This window comes from Diprion similis, chromosome 9 (genome assembly GCF_021155765.1).
Source record: "Diprion similis isolate iyDipSimi1 chromosome 9, iyDipSimi1.1, whole genome shotgun sequence".
Lineage (NCBI taxonomy): Eukaryota > Metazoa > Arthropoda > Insecta > Hymenoptera > Diprionidae > Diprion > Diprion similis.
Genome location: NC_060113.1, coordinates 4299062 through 4317785, shown reverse-complemented (window position 1 = coordinate 4317785; position 18724 = coordinate 4299062). Strand labels below are relative to the sequence as shown.

The 18724-nt window shown below is 38.8% G+C and overlaps 2 protein-coding genes across 2 annotated transcripts; one reads left to right on the top strand and one right to left on the bottom strand.

The window, feature by feature from the left end:
- The first annotated feature begins 361 nt into the window (after positions 1 to 361).
- LOC124410640 (dynactin subunit 5) lies at positions 362 to 17921 on the top strand. The gene is made up of 6 exons (XM_046889152.1): positions 362 to 371; positions 12140 to 12144; positions 15829 to 15937; positions 16033 to 16220; positions 16987 to 17098; positions 17252 to 17921. The coding sequence occupies exons 3-6, from the start codon at positions 15890 to 15892 to the stop codon at positions 17447 to 17449; spliced, it is 546 nt and encodes a 181-aa protein (XP_046745108.1). The 5' UTR covers positions 362 to 371; positions 12140 to 12144; positions 15829 to 15889; the 3' UTR covers positions 17450 to 17921.
- On the bottom strand, positions 2280 to 14897 carry LOC124410637 (protein PTHB1). Its single transcript, XM_046889149.1, has 13 exons — positions 14420 to 14897; positions 14176 to 14264; positions 13251 to 13515; positions 12887 to 13140; positions 12691 to 12821; positions 12034 to 12214; positions 11662 to 11898; positions 11321 to 11560; positions 10811 to 11100; positions 9231 to 9395; positions 7880 to 8017; positions 5447 to 5642; positions 2280 to 2978 (listed from the first exon to the last, which is right to left on the bottom strand). The coding sequence occupies exons 1-13, from the start codon at positions 14692 to 14694 to the stop codon at positions 2947 to 2949; spliced, it is 2493 nt and encodes an 830-aa protein (XP_046745105.1). The 5' UTR covers positions 14695 to 14897; the 3' UTR covers positions 2280 to 2946.
- Positions 17922 to 18724: the final 803 nt, after the last annotated feature.

The following is an 18724-nucleotide window of genomic DNA, read 5'->3' as shown; positions in this document are numbered from 1 at the left end:
GTTTTTATTTTTTGAACGGTACCGTTCATCCAGTTGTTTCCAATTCCCGAGTTGGAAAACGGAGCTCGGCAGTTTTATCTTATACCTACCGATCGACAAACTTGCCTTGTGTGATTTACAACGTCGAGTTGTAGGAGCGTTAAAACGCGGCACTTTTTCTGACGATTCTACGAACCTTTTCGAGCCTGCAACCGTGTACAAGTTATGTATTGAAAAGACGACTGGCGTGAGTGGTGCAATTAGTACTTGGGATAGGGCAGAGGTAGTTAGAGATACGTGTCTATATATATGTATATACATACATACATACATACATACATACATACATATATATATATATATATCTAACAGGCCGAAAATAAATTCGGTAAGTACTTTGGAAGTGGTAAGGTATACAATAAATTGTACCTAAACGAAACCCCGAGGGTTTTAGCTTGATCCTTTACAGTTCACACGGTCTAATCACCCTGTGTGCCAATTAGTTATCCTCTAATAGCATTAAGCAACTTTGTGTCGCGCCTTCCAGCTTAACGACAATCGTTGACGCGAAAATTCGAATTTCGATTGTTACAAAGGCAGCTTTGTAACAGCTGATGGTTTGCACGATACGAGTCTATATACATATATAGGTATCTATAGCTCGCGCAGTACGGGGAAGTAATTTTAGAAATCTATATGTACAGGGTGGAGGTATATTGGTAGAAGGACGCACGTCATACGATAAAGAGAACATTAACACGCCGGGGGCTTAGTTGGAATGTTTGTCCCCATAACCGCGCTCCTTTTCCTAATCTGTAATCACACGGATCCAGTTCGCAATTACGCGCAGACGGTCTTTTATCTCTCTCTAATTAAAGGCCTTTCATTAATCCGGTCGAGAGTGCGATGCAGTGGAAATACAGAGGAAATACTAATAGCGACAAGTGGTTTGTAATTTGCTCTTGAAACGCGCGACTCTTCCTTTGGAGAATCTTTGGCGAGGTGCTCCGTTATCTCTACTCGTCAAGTAGTGGAACTAGAATGATTGAAGCATTTTTTTTTTTCCTTTTTTTCTTGTGAAATTAAGAGAAGAGACAAAATTAGGATAATTGTAATCGCTAGTAATCGATGAGAATGACGGGAAATCTGCTCACGACTCAGAGCTGGAGAAATCGATTTTTCAGCGTTTTTGGTGGTATCCAGGAATTTGTTTCCGATTCTCGGTGGTTCCAACCGATCCGTAAATAACTAAACCATACCTAGAAGTCACTCAGAAATCAATGAAAACTACAAGTCAGGTTACAGATGAATAGAAATGACTCGAAATCAAAGTGAATGAATGGGAATCATTCAATTGATTCTCAAGTGAATGAGCTCTCGTTCTTTGATCTCCATTCTACGCAGAGAGTAAGCAGTTTCGGTCGATTTGCCGTGCGGGATAAATCGAGCTGACATACAGTGGTTCTCTTCTCTGGATATAAAGGAAAACATCCTGCGAAAATGCCGTAATGGCTTCCGGCGATATATTACCGGGGAACGATTACCGATCCGTTTCAGACGAGATCGTCACAGCGTTCAGAAAATCGGTAGAGGTAGATATAATCAGTGCTAATCGCTGCTTAACCAAGAGCTGCGGTAATTGAAACTCTTATATCCTACTTTCCGCCATCTTTGAGGGAATTGCTCTCTGCACTCTGCAGCACCGGATATATGGCGCGTAAGTCGGTGAATTCGATGACGGATGAGACATCGAGCGGAGGCTGGAAGAATGTTTATACCTGTGACAGTACGCGTCTTGAGATGCTATCCACTTACCGGTTGTCAGGGAGGAGGGAAAATAGTGGGACTCCAGCGAGAGGGACGCACGGGGGGAAATCGTGTCTTCGTTCTCTTTGTTCTTTTGATTACGTTTAAGTATCGGTCACGATGGGACGTCGGCAGACCTGCGAGAAACCCACTTCTCAAAACCTCCTTGTTTTCGGCCCCTTCCTTCTTCATCTCCCCCCTCCCCTCCTGCACGCCCTTCTTCCTTCCAACGGCAAAGAACTTACCGCAAAATACTTCCCGCGGCACTTAAAACCTGGAAGGATAGGATAGGATATTTCTATGTGTTGTTCATGTGTGCGTGGGTTTCTTTGTTTATTATTTTCAAGAAGCTCGACGAACCTTAGCTACCAACAAAGTCAATCTTTCGAATCTCTTCATCGTTGTGATCCTTTACAATATCTGGAGGTGCACGTAATCGATGTTATTTGATTAATTTTTGTCATTCTGATGCAATTCACACTCATTGTCAGTCATGGACGCTTTTCACATTCTGCTGTGTCCGCGACTCGTTCCCGTGGGTAAATCCGGGAAGAGGGTCTATCAAGGGTGTCCATTCTTCGAGGACTCGATTAGCTTATCGTGGGTGCGGTTTGTGGATAACGAAACGGTCGGGACCCGTCCGAATTCGTGGGGAAGAGAGCGTCAAATGCCCGGGGGGTGAGGTTCGAACCTCCGGGAACGAGGCGTATCTCTTATATATATATATATATATACCTGTTCTCTAATATATATCCTCGTGCAAGAAACAAAAGGAAAAGAGAAGCCGGAGAAGGAGGTTAAAAAGGAATGAGACTAAGAGAAAAGGAAAAAAATCTGGCGGGGCAGGTCAGGATGATGCCTGACTACCTCCTTAGGAACCGATTGTCTTCTTCTTGTGCTTAACTAATACTCGCTGCGAAGAGTGGTAATACAGATGCTGATGCTGATGCTGATGCTGATGTTTAGCTCTCGACCTCATCGCCGGCTGCCAGGCAACGGTTTATACACTCGGTGGAGTTTTGCCTCCGCGTTTCTTGCTCAAGGCTTAGAGTTAGGCGTGCGGTGGGCCTGGAATGCTCTTAAACTCCTTGTGATCCCTCCAGTTCGGGATAACCTCTCCCTTGTGCCTCTATCCGTTTGTCGTTTTCCGAAGATCATTCATCAGGCCACCTCCTCCACGTCTTCCAGTCTCCCTGAAACAATCGTTTGACTTCCGTTGGTAGAGTTATTGAAATTCCGTCAAGTATATGTAGCATCGTTGGCCAAAAATTGATAACTCTAGCTAATTTCATTAACGAAATTTTCTTTTCAGTATTAGATTCAACGTTGTCATTCGTTGATTATGATCCACATTGAGGCATAACTTGTTAGAAAAAAAAAGTGTTTCAGTGAATTTATATGGGTACGTAAAACAGTCTTCTATTCGAATAAAATGAGCCATCGGAGAGTGAGGTAGAAAAAATTTACTAAGCTTCGAATAAAGCGTCGATATCTAAGCTTCTTTTCATAATTCTACTATCTATTCTAGATTATTGTATTATTAAAGAGACTTTACAGTAAACTCTCCACGAATTTAATAATTTGATTAATACTAAATGTAATATATCGATGACGTAATAAGAAAGTGCAGTGCAGAAAAAGCCACCTTTAACTCCTACGAGTTGAAAGTGTTTTTTTCTGTACTCCATGCATGCGCATTCGCAGATTCACTCTACCGTCATAAAAACGAGTAAATTGTGTACGGAAAACATGCATGAAAAAACGCGTAAAACGTACTCGCCTTGTATAAAGAATTTCACTCCAAATCGAATTGGTGTAAAGAGAGAAAGAGAGAGAGAGAGAGAGAAATAAAATAAATGGAAATAAAATTTGTGCCGGATAAGTCGAACTCCGCAACATTCTTGGAAAGGTTTTTTTTTTTTTTTCTTCTTCTTCTTCTTTTTTCTTTCTTTCTCCTTATGCCTCTCTGGATACTTAGGTAAAAATACTAGAAATAAAAATCCAACGTTAAGTACCCGTGAAAACAGAACGGCTGTTAAATTTCCATTCAAAGTGTATTAAGATAACCGAATTTCACAAATCTTGTCTCTACTTTAAATAAACGAACAGTTATATAATCATACACATTACTTCCATACACACACACACACACACACACACACATATATAGAGGACGTACACAAGATATGTACGCAAGTTCGCTCAACGAGCGAATCGTATACGAGATACTCAACCGCAGGCTATGGGCTCAACATCTGTGCAACATTACATGTCGATGGGTATAATATTATTGATATACGAAATAAGAAGGAGGGGAAAAAATGAACGGAAGGAAAATCGTGTTGCCTCCGTTGTTGTACAATGGTAATAAAATATGTATGATCGCAACGGGATTTGGAAAGAATTTGTAATAACACGTAATGGAAAGAAGCATATCGAACGATCGTTCGAAGTCTTTGAAACTGTTTGGAATGATCGCGGGTATAATAAATATTCGCCCCGCTTATGTGCTTTAGGCAGGCATTCACCGTCATACCGATATACTCTATAATACACACACACACACACACACACACATATATGTATATACACCGTGTGTTGCACAGGTACAATATTATACGTATACACGCGTGTCTGATCGTTACGAGTGTTTATGGATAGTTCTTCTTTTCCTTCCTTCTTCAACTCTTGCTTCTTTCAATATGAAAAGCTTCTGACTCTGTTTTCGATTCACTTAATAAATTCCCGACAATTAATATAATATGGCACAAAAAAACCGACCATTTTTTTTTTTTTTTTTCAGAGTCTCGTGTGACAAAATGTTAGTTTTTGATATTTTAAGAGCCCACTCCAAAGGACAGCTCAAGAAAAATATTTTAAGAGGTCACTCCAAATTTTTTAAAATGTCAAAAATCGTCAAAAAATTAAATTAAAAAAATTATATTTTCAGTATTTTGTTTGATTTTTAATTCATGTCGTGGTCTATTGTTATCGATTCTTACTTACTAAATTAAAGAAAAAAAATTGATGAAATTTTAATATGAATATTAAAAGGTCGCTCGAAAAGATCTAAAGAAATGCACCGAAAAATTGAAAAAAAATTATGAGCGACCTTTCAAAATTCAAATTTTGAACTGACAATTTCGGAAACTTATTTTTTTTTTGTCTATAAAATTATACTGTAACGAGAAAAAAAATTAAAAAAAAAAAAATCGACTTTTGACGATTTCTGACGTTTTAAAAAATGTGGAGCGACCTCTTAAAAATTTTTTTCGAACTGTCCTTTGGAGTGGGCTTTTAAAACATCAAAAACTAACACTTTGTCACACGAAACTCAAAAAACCAAAATAGTCGGTTCTTTTGCGCCACCCTAATATATATATAGATTATATGGGGGAGGGCAGGAGCGAGAATAAACTATCCGGAAAGTGCGCGATCAAAATTTTTTTTGTTTTTATCTCAATCTAACTTGCTAAGTTACTGCCTCCTCAATTATCATCGTCATCGAGTGTAGGAGAGAAAAATTTGCGCTTTTGGCTTTTGCCCGTAAGAATAAGCTGCGATTGCACAGATTGATCGTTTGATATTGGAGCAAAAGAGAAAGAAGAAAAACGAGATGAAGAGAGGAGATAAATGTACAATTTTTACATATTCGAAATACCTGATGCACTCGAGCCAGCGAAGTCGTCGGTCTCTTTCGTTAATCTTTCGACGAGGTGAGCGATGCGTTTTTTCAGTTTCGTCACGTCTTTTATCGGCTCCAATTCACCGACCGTTTTCAACATTTCGCTGTCGGATTTTCTCAATTTTGAACGCAGAGCGCTGGACACAGCTGCGTCGGCGATTTCTTCCCAATCCTGTGAAATTTTTCGGCTCGTTAGGTATACGAATTTTATTTTCCTCTCCCCGACTCGAGCGAACGATTTTTCTCCAGACTGTGTTGGCAATTAGTTATCTGTCTTATAGATCGCTTATCCTAAAAGATGAAAGGGGAAACGAAGGACTGTAGAGTTTGAGTATATATATTTGATTATAAACGTATAAACGACTCCATTGACGCGTGGATTCGCAATTTGGCGGGATGCGGATCGTTTGTTTAATGGTATTTCGAAAGTATACATTTCTTACAAATTCAGTTTACGACGAAACGTTAGGCATATGTGTATAACTATTCAATGCTTTATCATAAAGGTGTGTAAACGAAAAATGATTTCGTAGAGCCGATCTTTGTATAATAGTGTTTGGTCTATTAAATGGGTAGTTTACGACTTCTTAGAGAATATCGTTGGGTTTTTTTCAACTGGCCAAAAAATTACGATACTACAATAATCAAAACGCCCGTTTAGATAAATAAATTTACCCAGCCGCTTAACGTAGCCCAGATATACCTACGTAAGTATGTTAAGTATACTTACCTGTGTTGAAAAGATACAAAAAAAAACGAAGAGAAAAAGAATGGAAAGAAAAGAAGAGGAAGAAAGAAATACGGAAAACACCTGAAATACGAAACACCTGGCGAACTATTTTCAAAAGAGTTGGATAATTTCGGCCGCTTCGAACTTCGTCGTGTAGGTACATATTCAGATTCTATAATTGCAATATCGTTGTTATTACACGAGGCCAGCTGCGCAGCATGGAATTATCTTTATCATGTCTGTTTGCAAGAAGGATGATGGAGAGAAAAATAATCACGAAACTTGCTTCCCGAGGTTATATCTTTAAACCAACTTTCTTCGCTGCGATAAATAATCAATAAATACTCGGTACCTACTCGCCAGCTGTACGCTGTACAGACTCACATATTATACATTACAGGATATACACGTAACGAATTACGTCTGCTGTAAAATCCGCGCTTTTCAATTCCTTCTCATCTTCTCTTTTTTTATTCCAGCAAAAATTGTGTCTGATTCTATGTCGAAGATTTTTGTTTAAATTTACCGAATCTTCCGTGATTTATTTCTCCATCGCTAACCAGACGTCTGATTTTTTGATTTTTTTTTTTTTCTCTCCTTTTGAACACACGATTTTTGTACGAATCTTGAAGGATCGTCAGGGTCTCAAGGGGAGGATGCTGGGCACCTGAAGGCGAAGGAAATACATGGGGAGAAGGGAAGAGCAGGGTAAAGGTGGAGGGAGAGAGGGAAAGGCGGCTGCACTAGAATTAGATCCTACGAGATTAAATCGGAGGAGCAATTTGCGTCGAACGCTGTCGGCTTCTTCAAACGAATCTACAACTTGAATGATTCCAAAGATAAGAATTACGCCTCCGTACTTATTCTACGCTCTGCCGATGATAAGGCCTTTATCGCTCACAGGCTTGAACCAATTTTTAATAACACCGCGGTTCACGTGCAGTCATTCAAAGATCACTGATTTTCACAACCAATTATAACGTTGTGTGTTGGTCTTTACAAATTTTACTTCAAATGGCAAGGTGCGAGGTTCTCGCGAATTATGAATAGATTTTTACTCATAAATAACAAATTTGTTGAAAGATAATGACGGAATAATTTTCAAATCTACATTTTATTTCCCTAGAAATTTTTTTCTTTCCAATTACTTTTTTTTTGTGTAATATGAAACTGTAAGTTCTGCAACTTATCTGAATTTAGTTTCTTATTAATAGTAAGTAACGCGCGGTCCAAGAATATGAAAAGTGATTTGACGTTTCAAAATTAGCAACAATCTCACCCTGACACTTTTACATGTTACTGTGTTTCTGTTAGAACTGAAACGTGTCCAGTCCTAAGGTGAATAGATGATGATTTTTGCAAGCGTGTAGCAGCAGCTGCGGCATTAAACGCGCGTTTATCGTCAGTCAAAGAGTGCATTGCAGTCAGCTCGGTGATAAATTCAAGAGTACAACTGCGAGCTTTGAGAATCGTTGGCACATGCAATACGCTTATGCGTGCATATAACAAGAGTCAGATTCGCCAGCGTCTGCCTTGACAAAGGACACGCGAGTTTAAAGCACGCAATCTCGAAGTATACACGTGTATTTGCCTCTGCGTGCACAATAAAAGTGAAGAAAATATAAAGATAAAGCGGTAATTAGACTGTAAATTTTACATGCGCATAATACTATACGTACGATATCGTTGTGCAGCTGCGGCGTGAATCCGATCGCTGACTCAACTAACGCGTATTTATCATCGCTTACATTTGTTTGCAATAATAACAACAAGAAGGAAATCGCTCGCTCCAGATTTTTTTCACTTCGTAATTGTTTCTGAAATGAGAATAAAATCGGATAAAATGGTTTATCGGTAGGTATCAGGTTTTATGAATGAAAATATAAAAAGGAAAAACAACAGGTTTTATCAACGCCTAAAAATTCCCACCATGTATACGTATGTATGTGTATTTGGGTGTTTTAGAAAAAAATTATTCGCTATTTTACACCATGGCACCTCTCTAAAAAAAGTTTGTTTAGGTTAAAAGAAAGATTCTGTCAAAAGATGAGTTGATTTTTTACTTTTACACATTTTTTTTTTTTTTTTTTTTTCCTTTTTTTCTCCCCAATTTATGAAGTATCGTAGTGCATTTTTTATTGCCTACGTCAATCATATTCTCAATTTACGTCAGAAATAATGTCCACACTTGTAATATCAAGTATTCAGCTGATGTTTGAGAAATGTATCTGACGACTCTTTCATTATTTGATATCAATCTTATAAAATAGTTATAATTTAATAAGAACTTTTAATTTTGTGTTATGGATCGTGATTTTTGGGTTGAATATAAATGTCAGGAAAAAAATAATAGTTGAGTTGCTACAACGTGTTTTTTCACAAATTCCAATTACGTGGAAAAAGTGAAAAATGAACGTAGAACGCTCATCTTCTCACAGAATCCTTCTTTCAACTCAGAAATTTTTTTTTAAGGGTTACCACGGTGTAAAATCGTAAATTATTTGTTTCTGAAACAACGTAATATGCATATAATAATCACTGAAAACATTGCGAATAATCACCACAACGTGCGCGTTATATTTGTGTTCAAATTTGACTTAGGTGATCGTCTTTTATTCAACTATACTTATCTCGCTGAAATAACACGGATTAAACTTTGAATATACATAATAAATTGCTTACGTAAAATCTTGCGTATATTTTTATACACACAATTTAATGATTGTAATACAATTGTGCCCTTGAAAAATTCGCGCGTGTATCGAGAGAATCTTTTGACATTGAATTTTTTTCAACTATTTACAGCTTTTCGTCATTTTCAAATGCAAGCTGATTACAACGAGTGTGCGAAAGAAAATTTTGAGCACTGTATATCGCAATCGTTAATACGATACAAAATGAATTTTATTACAGTGAAGTAAAGTCTGAGGTTCACAGATGTTACGCGAACACCTGCATAAGATTTTTGTTTCTTTTCTTTATACATATTTTTTTCTTGATATTTCCTCTTCCTCTTCTCTGCATACTCACCAGCTGGGCATCCTTAAGATCATCCAGAAGCGTAAACATCATATCGAACGTGTCGTCCAATAAAAACGTCAACGATTTTAACGATCTGGTCGATCTTTCCTTAAAGTTGTAAACCATTTTTTTCTCGATATTTCTGAGCTGCGTTGCCAGCAGGTCGAGGGCCTCCTGTGTTTATTAATAATTCATCAGCTGCATATCACCGCGAAGCAACAAATTTTTATACTCTGATCAAAATTGTTATTGATTTTACCGTAACCGATAAAAGCCGGAATTTTGATTATCCGTATACAGGCATGAACAGGATTCGTGTGTAACATGGAATGAGAAGAAGGAAGAGGAAAAAAAAAACCAAAAAAAAAAAAAAAAACCAAAAAACGAAAATCATAGCGCTAAATTGCGAATGAGAAAATTATTAATGCATGCGCATCGCGCACTACAGACTGATAAGAATCGATTGAGAACTAGACTAGGCTATGCCTCTGGAATTGTCTATGAATCGAAGACGAAGAGACGAGAGAGAAAATGAAATATTTTCAGTGCACGATAAGATAAACAAATGATCCGTGGAAATAGGCTTCTTCGGAGTTGATTGAACTGAACGAAAAAACCTTGGTAATTATAATCGCAAGTAACACGTGTCTCTTGGTGTCAGTCAGTAAGTCACTTTCCGTGGATCTCACATATGCCACCAAAGAAGATGTCACTCGGTTCATAACATATCCATGAGTAATTTACTGTCGTTCTCATCTCATATATATATATATATATATATATATATGATGCGTATGTGCATACGTGTATGTACATAAACAGCATCAATTATTACCGACGAGACGTCGAGCTGCTCTCTGTCTTCCTACTTCTTTTCCGCGTTCTAATTGCATATGCGTTCCTAAATGTATGTGTGTGTGTGTGTGTATGCGTGTTTGCCTGAGTTTTTTGTATTTGTATATATATATATATATATATGTCAACAGGTTCGATAACACCGACTAACTTCGATATTAATAACGCATCACGAGGCATCATATTATTTTATAATATAATACGAAACCTGCAAAGAGTTATAATAAATTACACGCAGATAATATATTCGCTCTGACAAGTAAGAGACGTGGATTGTCATTAACGATTTCTCGACGGCGTAATCGTATTTATGAGTATAATTTTGAAAATTGGAGAGTAATAGGTAAGGAGAGAAAAAGAAACAAAATAAATAAATAAAAATAAAATGAACAAATATCCGAGGGAAACAATAAAGTGAAATAGAATCATTCAGGCACGTGACAATGATTAACGTCTCGTTTATCGAGACAACGAAGTTCGCCGTTTAAAGAAATCCCCGAGAAGCAGAGGCCAACTTGTCGAAGACTCGAACCGATCGAATCGCGTACATCCAATCTATAAATCAGATTCCTTTTGTAGGTTCTACTATACGCGCGTTCTAGGTACATGCGAGACTAGTTAGACAGGAATGAAAGGCGTTCTCTCGCGTAGTCATGTAATTACGCGATTTGTATAGATCTATATTTAAATTGCAACATTGCCGGCAGAGCCTCGACGCTCACTATATTACGCACCTTGATTCTTCTCACTTCCTGCCGGGACGCAAAGTGAACGTCTATATGAGCATTCAGAATTTGCAGCTGCACTTGGCTCGTTATACAGTTACATTGTTTCTTCGAATAATAACCATTCAAACGGGCTATTAACTGCCTCGCAACCATTCCCACCGCCAGACTGTCCTCCGATTGAAGACGGTATCTGTTCGACGACGTTCCCGATGCTATAGACACCACCGTTCCCGTATACAAGTATTGCAGTCCTATTGCGTTGTTGTTACGGCCCAGAGTGGCCTCGCCGATGAACTCTGTCGGGCAATCATTAACGGCAATGAGAAACCTCAGGCCAAGCCGGAGAAGAGCTTACAGACCGTCGGACAAGTCCGGTGGAAATTCTTATTCCCTGAGATACCGCGAAGGCAGATCTGCGCGTACGTTCTACAGGACTATCTCTCATTCGCACTTAATTTTACTGATAAAATTCTTTAGCCGGAAGTAAACTGAGGTTTGCATATCGGTGAATCTTACCAGGAAACAGTTGACTTAAACTGACAACCGGCTCATCCGATTTCACGGTTACCGAGAACGAGGAACCGCTCTCCGGAGGACAGAGTCTTGCCACCAGTCTTAACGGCACCTGCGCTTTTCTCTGCAGTACTCTAATCGCCCCGAAACTGTTCTCGTAGCTGACTGTAACCACGACTTCCAACGAGGCTGGAACGGCTTTGTCGCCCATGTGAATTACCGACTGTGCCAGATGTCGATCACCTTGGAACCGGAGTTGATAAGCTTTCGTTACTGCAGTCTGCGATCGGATTTTTGACTCCTTTTATATATAGGTGGTAACGTAACATGAAACTTTTGCTCACACAGATTTGCGATCTCGTGATAATCCGCCCTAACGATCAGCGGATCGTCAACTTCGAAGCTGACTTGAACCTGCCGGAGCGGTGCGTAAGGTATCAGCTCTATCGACAATCGACACATCGAGTGTTTCTCTGTCGCAATGGCCAGTTCCTCGTTGAAAGGACAAGGCTCCAGGTGAGGTGATATCCATACGGATATGCTTATCTCGGATTCGGCAGTGACGTTGGTCAGGGAACTGTCTGCGACAAGCGATTGTAGGTATGAGAATTGGGGAAGGGTAGCAGATTAAAAGTGCCAGTTAATGTCTCGACTTTGCCAATTTGTCGAAATATATCATCGAAACTTAATTTTGTCACCTCGAAATTACTACTAACCTGAAGCTACTGATTTCTGGAGCATTTTTCTGTACTTGGCAACGTCACTCGCAGCCGTTTCATAGTTGAAATTTTTTGTGCAGGAAACTGGAGGAGCGACGAACAGCGAGGGTTCACTACCCAGGAAGCACCCTTCCAGCAAACCCTTCTCGGAAAGTAGGACTATCACACCTTCGAGATGCTGGACGGAGTATCGAAATACAGGTTGGATTTATATTTCTTTACGCGTGAATGGTTTTTTTTTTCGTCGCCTATGTGAATAATTACGCAAATGAATTAATTGCGACACATTGTGGCTGCTGGCAGATGGCCGCATTAATTAGAATAGCAACAGGCTGATACCAACTCGTGCCAGTATAACCACTTGACGTCTGTGCACTTTGTTGTCCTAGTCCGTTTGTCGTTCGTTATCTGTTCTAGGTATAGTTTATCTCGCTTTTCCGTTGTCGTTAATTATGCGTTTATCGTTGCGGTATTTTTCTACGCCTTTTTTCATCGCCAGCTCTTTATTCACTAGCCATAATGTCGTATCGTCGCGTTTCCTATTCGTCTTTTGAACCATTTTTATGCGGTGTAAAAAATTGTCGTTGATTTCCTGTTTGTTAACCGTAAAAATTATTCATTACCGTGCAAACTTCGTCGAAGAAAAGAAATAACCTGAAAATTTCCTCTGCTCACTGCGACTGGAGCGAAGGACAATTGCGCTGTCCATTTCAGCGTTGTGCCTTCGTACACCATCAAAGTGTTGGTTTCGGTGACTGTCATTACCATCAGGACACCGTCGGGTTCTAGGAAACCAAAGGATCAGTTTAGCCTGGGAACTTAGCATTGGTTTCAGGATCTATTTACTCACCTATGACGTACACGTGGAAACACAGAGCCGCGTAGTCGAGCCGCTTCGTGTACTTCAACGAACAATCGTCTTTTAGACAATAAAGACTTCTTTCGCCCAGCACTACTATCGCCAATTCAACGCTGCTCAGAGTTGCGATTTTAACGTCCATCACCGGCTCGCCAAGGTTGTATTTCCAATCGGGGTAAAGACTTTTATCGAGCTCGGATGGTTGCTTTTCTTTGTTCTTGTCGAACTCTGCTATGTGCTGGTACCTGTAGAGGCGTGAAAATAAACGCGGGCTAGTGCTTTTAGTAATTACGGCTTTGACGATCTTTATTTCTCAAAGACTTTAAGTTTGCAGGAAACTATTCGAGGGACAAACCTGTAGCACTCGAATACCCAGCCAGAGTTGAGTGTTACAAACGCGTCGTTTTTGGCAACGTAGATCAAAGGTGTTGGCAACAAATAGTTTGTCAAATTATAACTGAACGTAAATGTTTCCTGCTCGTAGAACAGCAGCGTTCCGTCAAGGCATTGTACACAGAAGAAATCCCTCCCCTGGACACCGCCGAATGGTCCGACCGTCAAAGTAGCTCCAAGACGTTTCAGATTGTGTTCATAGGCAATGTTTAAAACGCACCGATCCTCTGAAACGGTTAAAAATTATGCAACAGACGAGAGAGAGAGAGAGAGAGAGAGAGAGAGAGAGAGAGAGAGAGAGAGAGAGAGATGAGGAAATAGAGAGAGGTGGACCCAACGAACGTGCGGGTTCAATATCAGTGGCGAATAGACGCGGTTATTACCCTCGAAATTTTAACGGATTCTATTCTTTGTTGGCTCAAGGTAAAACACGATGATTTACGAGTGACTCTTATGGATTATTCAACAAATGTCAAGTCATGCCATAATAAATATCGTATACGTATAGGTAGGTATGTATATCCACGGCTTTTAAAAGCCCTCGGCTGCGCAGCCGCGCTCATCTCACGATCAGCTCAGCTTGGGCTCAGCTCAGAGTGCTTAAATATTGTTGACCCTAAAAGATGTCACGGACGGTGAAAGCGCTGTGTAAACTGCAAGTGAGGCCAAATCCTTTGCCACATTAAACAATCTCCGATGGCTGATTGTTCAGGGTGACTTCTGTAGGTACTCGTTCCTCTTCGTACTTCATAAATTCTTTTTCTTTTTCTCCTCCCCCCCCCCCAACTTTACGTGCAGGAATTTCCTCAACTTCTACATTTGCCACAGAGTTTTCAATGTGCCTTCCTATTTTAACGTAGATTTCTGTCATTTGAATTTTAACAAACCCTCATCTTCCGACTTGCTGATGATCGATACATTGTAGACGATCAAATTTGACGGAGACAGTACTGCCAGGTGCAGATGTTGCGATCCGCTGAAATTTTCGAATAATATGAATTTCCAGATGCCTGAATATTTCTTCTCGTCACCGATCTCTTTTACTCGTTAGTTAAAAGATTAAATTTTTTTCTCTTTACAACTAATTTTTAACGTCCAACAGTTTGAATTAATACTTTGATTTTTACTCACGATACAAATTTACCGACGTTTAGATCAATGATTGGTTTTTCTAGCGATGATTCGAGAATTATATCCGTCGGTTTGTACCCAGTCAAAGTTTTTCCCTCTTCAATCCACTTTGACGAAGGTTTGTAAATTCTGAGGTACCCGTTGTGGCTACCAACGATAATCACGCTGTGAATATCAGGCCCGAACAACGGGGTTACCAACAAACTATGATTGTCGAACGCCTCGTTTTCTCCGCACTGCGTTCTCCACCATTCCCTTGTTTTAAATAACGACATTTCTTGCAATTAAACACTCGATGATCCACGTCACGCTAGTGGCAACCTGCACTCTTTCCGTCTGAATAATCCTATCGAAATGTCTGCCACAAATTATACCTGGACACCTCTTACTTGTACACCTCTATGCCCTCGTCCCCATGGTTACAGGCGGCAAAACATCCAACAATGGATTTCCTTTTGCACGCCACTCGATGTTGAGACAGGAGCATAGATGTGTCACTTGTATTTTGTAAAAATAGAAAAAATTCAGCTCTCAATTAATTTTATTTTCGAGATATAGGTCGCATCTGAATTATGGTACAAAGCTTCTTTCTGTTAAACCGCGATACGTATGAATTGGTCTGTTTAGATAATAAACGACGTAAGCGCAAGTGCCAAAAATTTATTTGGCTCAGACTTTTCTCTGTAAGTTGATAATGATTGAATCGATTCAGTGTAATATTGCATAAAAGTTGAAACAAATCCAAAAATTCTTGCGTGAAAACAGAAGTATCCCTCTCTCTGTTTAATCAAAGTGACTTTGACGGAGTTGCTGTTCGTGGAATTTATTATTTCAGTGTAACATAATTTGTTGCACAAGTAAGATAAATAGATTGTTTCTGTCTTTTTATTACAAACCTGAATATACTTTTGACCGTAATTTTGACTTTAGAAAAATTCCACAGATCACCGAGTTGTGAAGGGAAGTAAATCAGAGTAAACCTAAACAGATAAAAAACAAAAACATTCTTCAATTTTGTAAGACTACCAAAATGTATTTTATATCTTCGTAACAAAATCTATCGAAAGGTTACAGAAGATCAAGAAATTTTGCATTTCAATACTATAGTGACAGAAAAATAGGTTCTGTTATAAGTAGCCATTGAAAAATAATAAACCAACATTATTTGTTCTTTGTATTTTTTTGCATAATAGTTACGTCGTTGACCGATAACAACGCCTTATTTATTGCACTTAGCATTACTTTCGTGTACAACGTGTAGCCCGCTTTCAGGCGCTATGACGTCTCTTAGATTCGTATCGATTGCGTTGATCGCAGCGACGTCTGGCGTTCGTTAATCCAACTACAATGCGTCAGAATTGTCAGAAAATCACGTCTTGCTTCTGACGTTTCCGGGTGTTTTCACAGAGTTGTTGTAATTGTTGTGAATAGTTGATAAGCAAAAGAACAGCTGAAAGAAAAACTTTCGATATGGAGCCTCAAGATATTTATTACAACAAGGCGGAATACGTCGAGACGGTTCGTATATTTGAGATATGAAACCTCGAGGCATAACCTAACCTAACTTATAACCTCAATCCGAAACTCAGAATATTGATCAATTCTCTAAACAGGCTTCGGGTAATAAAGTGAGCAGGCAAACGGTGCTCTGTGGATCGCAGAATATAGTTCTTCATGGTAAAGTTATCGTTCAATCTGACGCTATTATCAGAGGTGACCTGGCGAATGTTAGAACCGGCCGTTACTGCATCATCAGCAAGAACGTCGTTATTCGTCCTCCGTTCAAAAAATTCAGCAAGGGGTAAGCGGTACTACTTCCAAACCAGATTTCTATCAATTACGACATGTTTGTCGAGCAGCAAATTTTTACTATCAAATTTTAGGCCTGCTGGTTACTGTGCATTTTAAATCAAGGCAATTTATTCAAGAACCGATAATTGGTAATAGAATTTACCCATTTTCACAATGTAATAGTTGATTTAGAGAAAAGGTGGGATCGGTTGCGTTGTTAGTAGCGGAGTATGAGCCGTCGACCTAAAATATAAACTACATTGTCGATCATAGATCTTTTAGATTTGGTCATAGAATTTAATCGCCCCTTTCATTTTGGAAGTGATGAGCTGTGGTCATGTTTATGAATCTGAAGCTAGCAACGAAGTTAGCAGCTAAACCTGATATTTTTATTAAAATAAGTCGAGTGAACAACATTTTATCGAACCTCATGGAAAGTTAGTAATATTTTTCCAGTATCTTAGGCGTAAACGTTAATGAATTATGATATTCGTAACAAGTTTAGTGCACGTGACTGTTTAATTTATATATTTTATGGAAGTTTATAGGATATAACAATTATTGTTACAAACATGGACTATAAATTACTGTTCTGACCGTTACTTCTGATACACAACGCTACTCCTGCACTGGTTTATTAATGCTCAATAATTCGTTTAAGGTGAAGCAATATATTCGTACACAAACAGCTTATGGCTGCAAATTCCTCAGTTTAATTTCTCTTCCTCACGATTGCTTACGAACGGAGCTTAATTTTTCGTACACGATATTCACAGCGTAGCCTTCTTCCCTCTGCAAATGGGAGATCACGTGTTCGTTGGTGAGCGAGCAGTTGTTAATGCAGCAGTCGTTGGTTCTTACGTTCACATAGGAAAGGATGCTCTGATTGTACGTATATTTTTATAAAGCAAAGAGAAGAAGAAAGGCATACTTAGACGATTACATTTATTATTCGCGATTTAAAGTTACTGATGTATACATTCATTTCGACGCGATCTACATTTATGTTTCTTTAAGCTAAAACTCGTGAATAACTTCCAGGGGAGGAGATGCATTTTGAAAGACTGCTGCTTCATCGAGGACGGCGCTGTGGTGCCTCCAGAAACTGTCGTGCCTTCCTTCACACGATTTTCTGGCAATCCTGCTACCTGCGTAGAGGATTTGCCGGAGTGTACCTTAGATTTGATGCTCGATTACACTAAGAATTATTATCAGCATTTCCTACCGGCTAGAGTTTAAAATCAAATCTTTCAACACTCAACAGCTGCGTTGAAACTTTATTATATCGGTAGTCTAACAAGTGTTTTTCTCTCAATCCATCGATCTCTGCAATCTGCTAGTTAACACTTGAATGAGTGAACACAGGTGTAACTCATTCCTGGCTCCTTTGTGTTATGAGTCACTATTGATATGCTTTTTGAACTGAGCTGGGGCGAAATTTTTAAATAAACTTGCGTCAGCGCATGGCGCGAAGCTAATTTTAGGTGTATAGTACAATCTAACAATGGTGACTAATCGAATGACTAATTGAAATGGACCGGCCAGAATTGTTTCCATATGCGACACAATAACGTGTCTCAATATGATATTAACTACAGTAAATGTATAGTTTCCATTAATTTATTATAATTATAATGATAGAATATATTATTCGAATCGTATTGTGATATCAAATACATGCAATCGCAGTTTCGTTCGTAATTGAAACCAAGTAACAATGTTGCTTCTGATCTTTAAATATGCACCTAAAATATATACTTTTGTTTACTACACAGACAAGAGATAGCGTTCCATTACTTACAAGTAGCGTACCAGAAATATTTTTAGACTGCATTCAATCGTTATCTTCCTGTATCAGGTCTTCATTAAGCAGATACTTGAGCATATTTTATACCCTTTCTCAATTGTGTCAATTTATATTCAAATAGCTAGGCAATGACTAGCGACAACTGGAGTAAATTCTGCAATTTTCATTAGTCGTTTCATGGACCCGGTATTTATTGCTCCGTTAAAACCTACTTTTATTTACTTTCAGAAGTGTAGAAAATGATTTAAAAGAAAACACGATACACTTCTGCTCAGTATACGGATGTTAGTAAGCCTCTAGAAACGTTGCGACAATTGAGTCAGATTGTTACACCTATTTGTACGCACATAGTTGCAATTCTTAATCTTGGGTAAATATCGTGTCACGCCAACACCCGCCAAGAAATTTTGCCTGTAAAATTAAAAGTCTTATGTATATTTGTACACTCGTGCAAAATAATTTGTGCACAAATCTTGTTGCATTGTTGTTCGATAATTCATCCTCCCGTGAATTTCAATGCCAGCTATATTAAGTTATTAAATTTGATTTTTTGTTTCGATTTTGATTCAAGTCCACCGTTTAAATCTGGACCATTTTGAGTACGTTTTCCAACTTTTACAAAAAATCTGGACCGATGAGGTTTGCAGAAAATACTCTTACAAATATGTAAGTATTCTAAGAAAGTAGATAATCTCAAATGAAAAAGG

Bases quoted from the DNA above. Each gene is read 5' to 3' on its own strand.
- LOC124410637 (XM_046889149.1), bottom strand. From the start codon at position 14,694: ATGTCGTTATTTAAAACAAGGGAATGGTGGAGAACGCAGTGCGGAGAA. The intron at 12,215-12,690 runs GTTATTTCTTTT...TACTCCGTCCAG, and splicing joins TGAGCAGAGGAAATTTTCAG to CATCTCGAAGGTGTGATAGT. The intron at 8,018-9,230 runs GTGAGTATGCAG...TTCTCATTTCAG, and splicing joins ATCTTAAGGATGCCCAGCTG to AAACAATTACGAAGTGAAAA.
- LOC124410640 (XM_046889152.1), top strand. From the start codon at position 15,890: ATGGAGCCTCAAGATATTTATTACAACAAGGCGGAATACGTCGAGACG. The intron at 16,221-16,986 runs GTAAGCGGTACT...CGATATTCACAG, and splicing joins TTCAAAAAATTCAGCAAGGG to CGTAGCCTTCTTCCCTCTGC. The intron at 17,099-17,251 runs GTACGTATATTT...AATAACTTCCAG, and splicing joins TAGGAAAGGATGCTCTGATT to GGGAGGAGATGCATTTTGAA.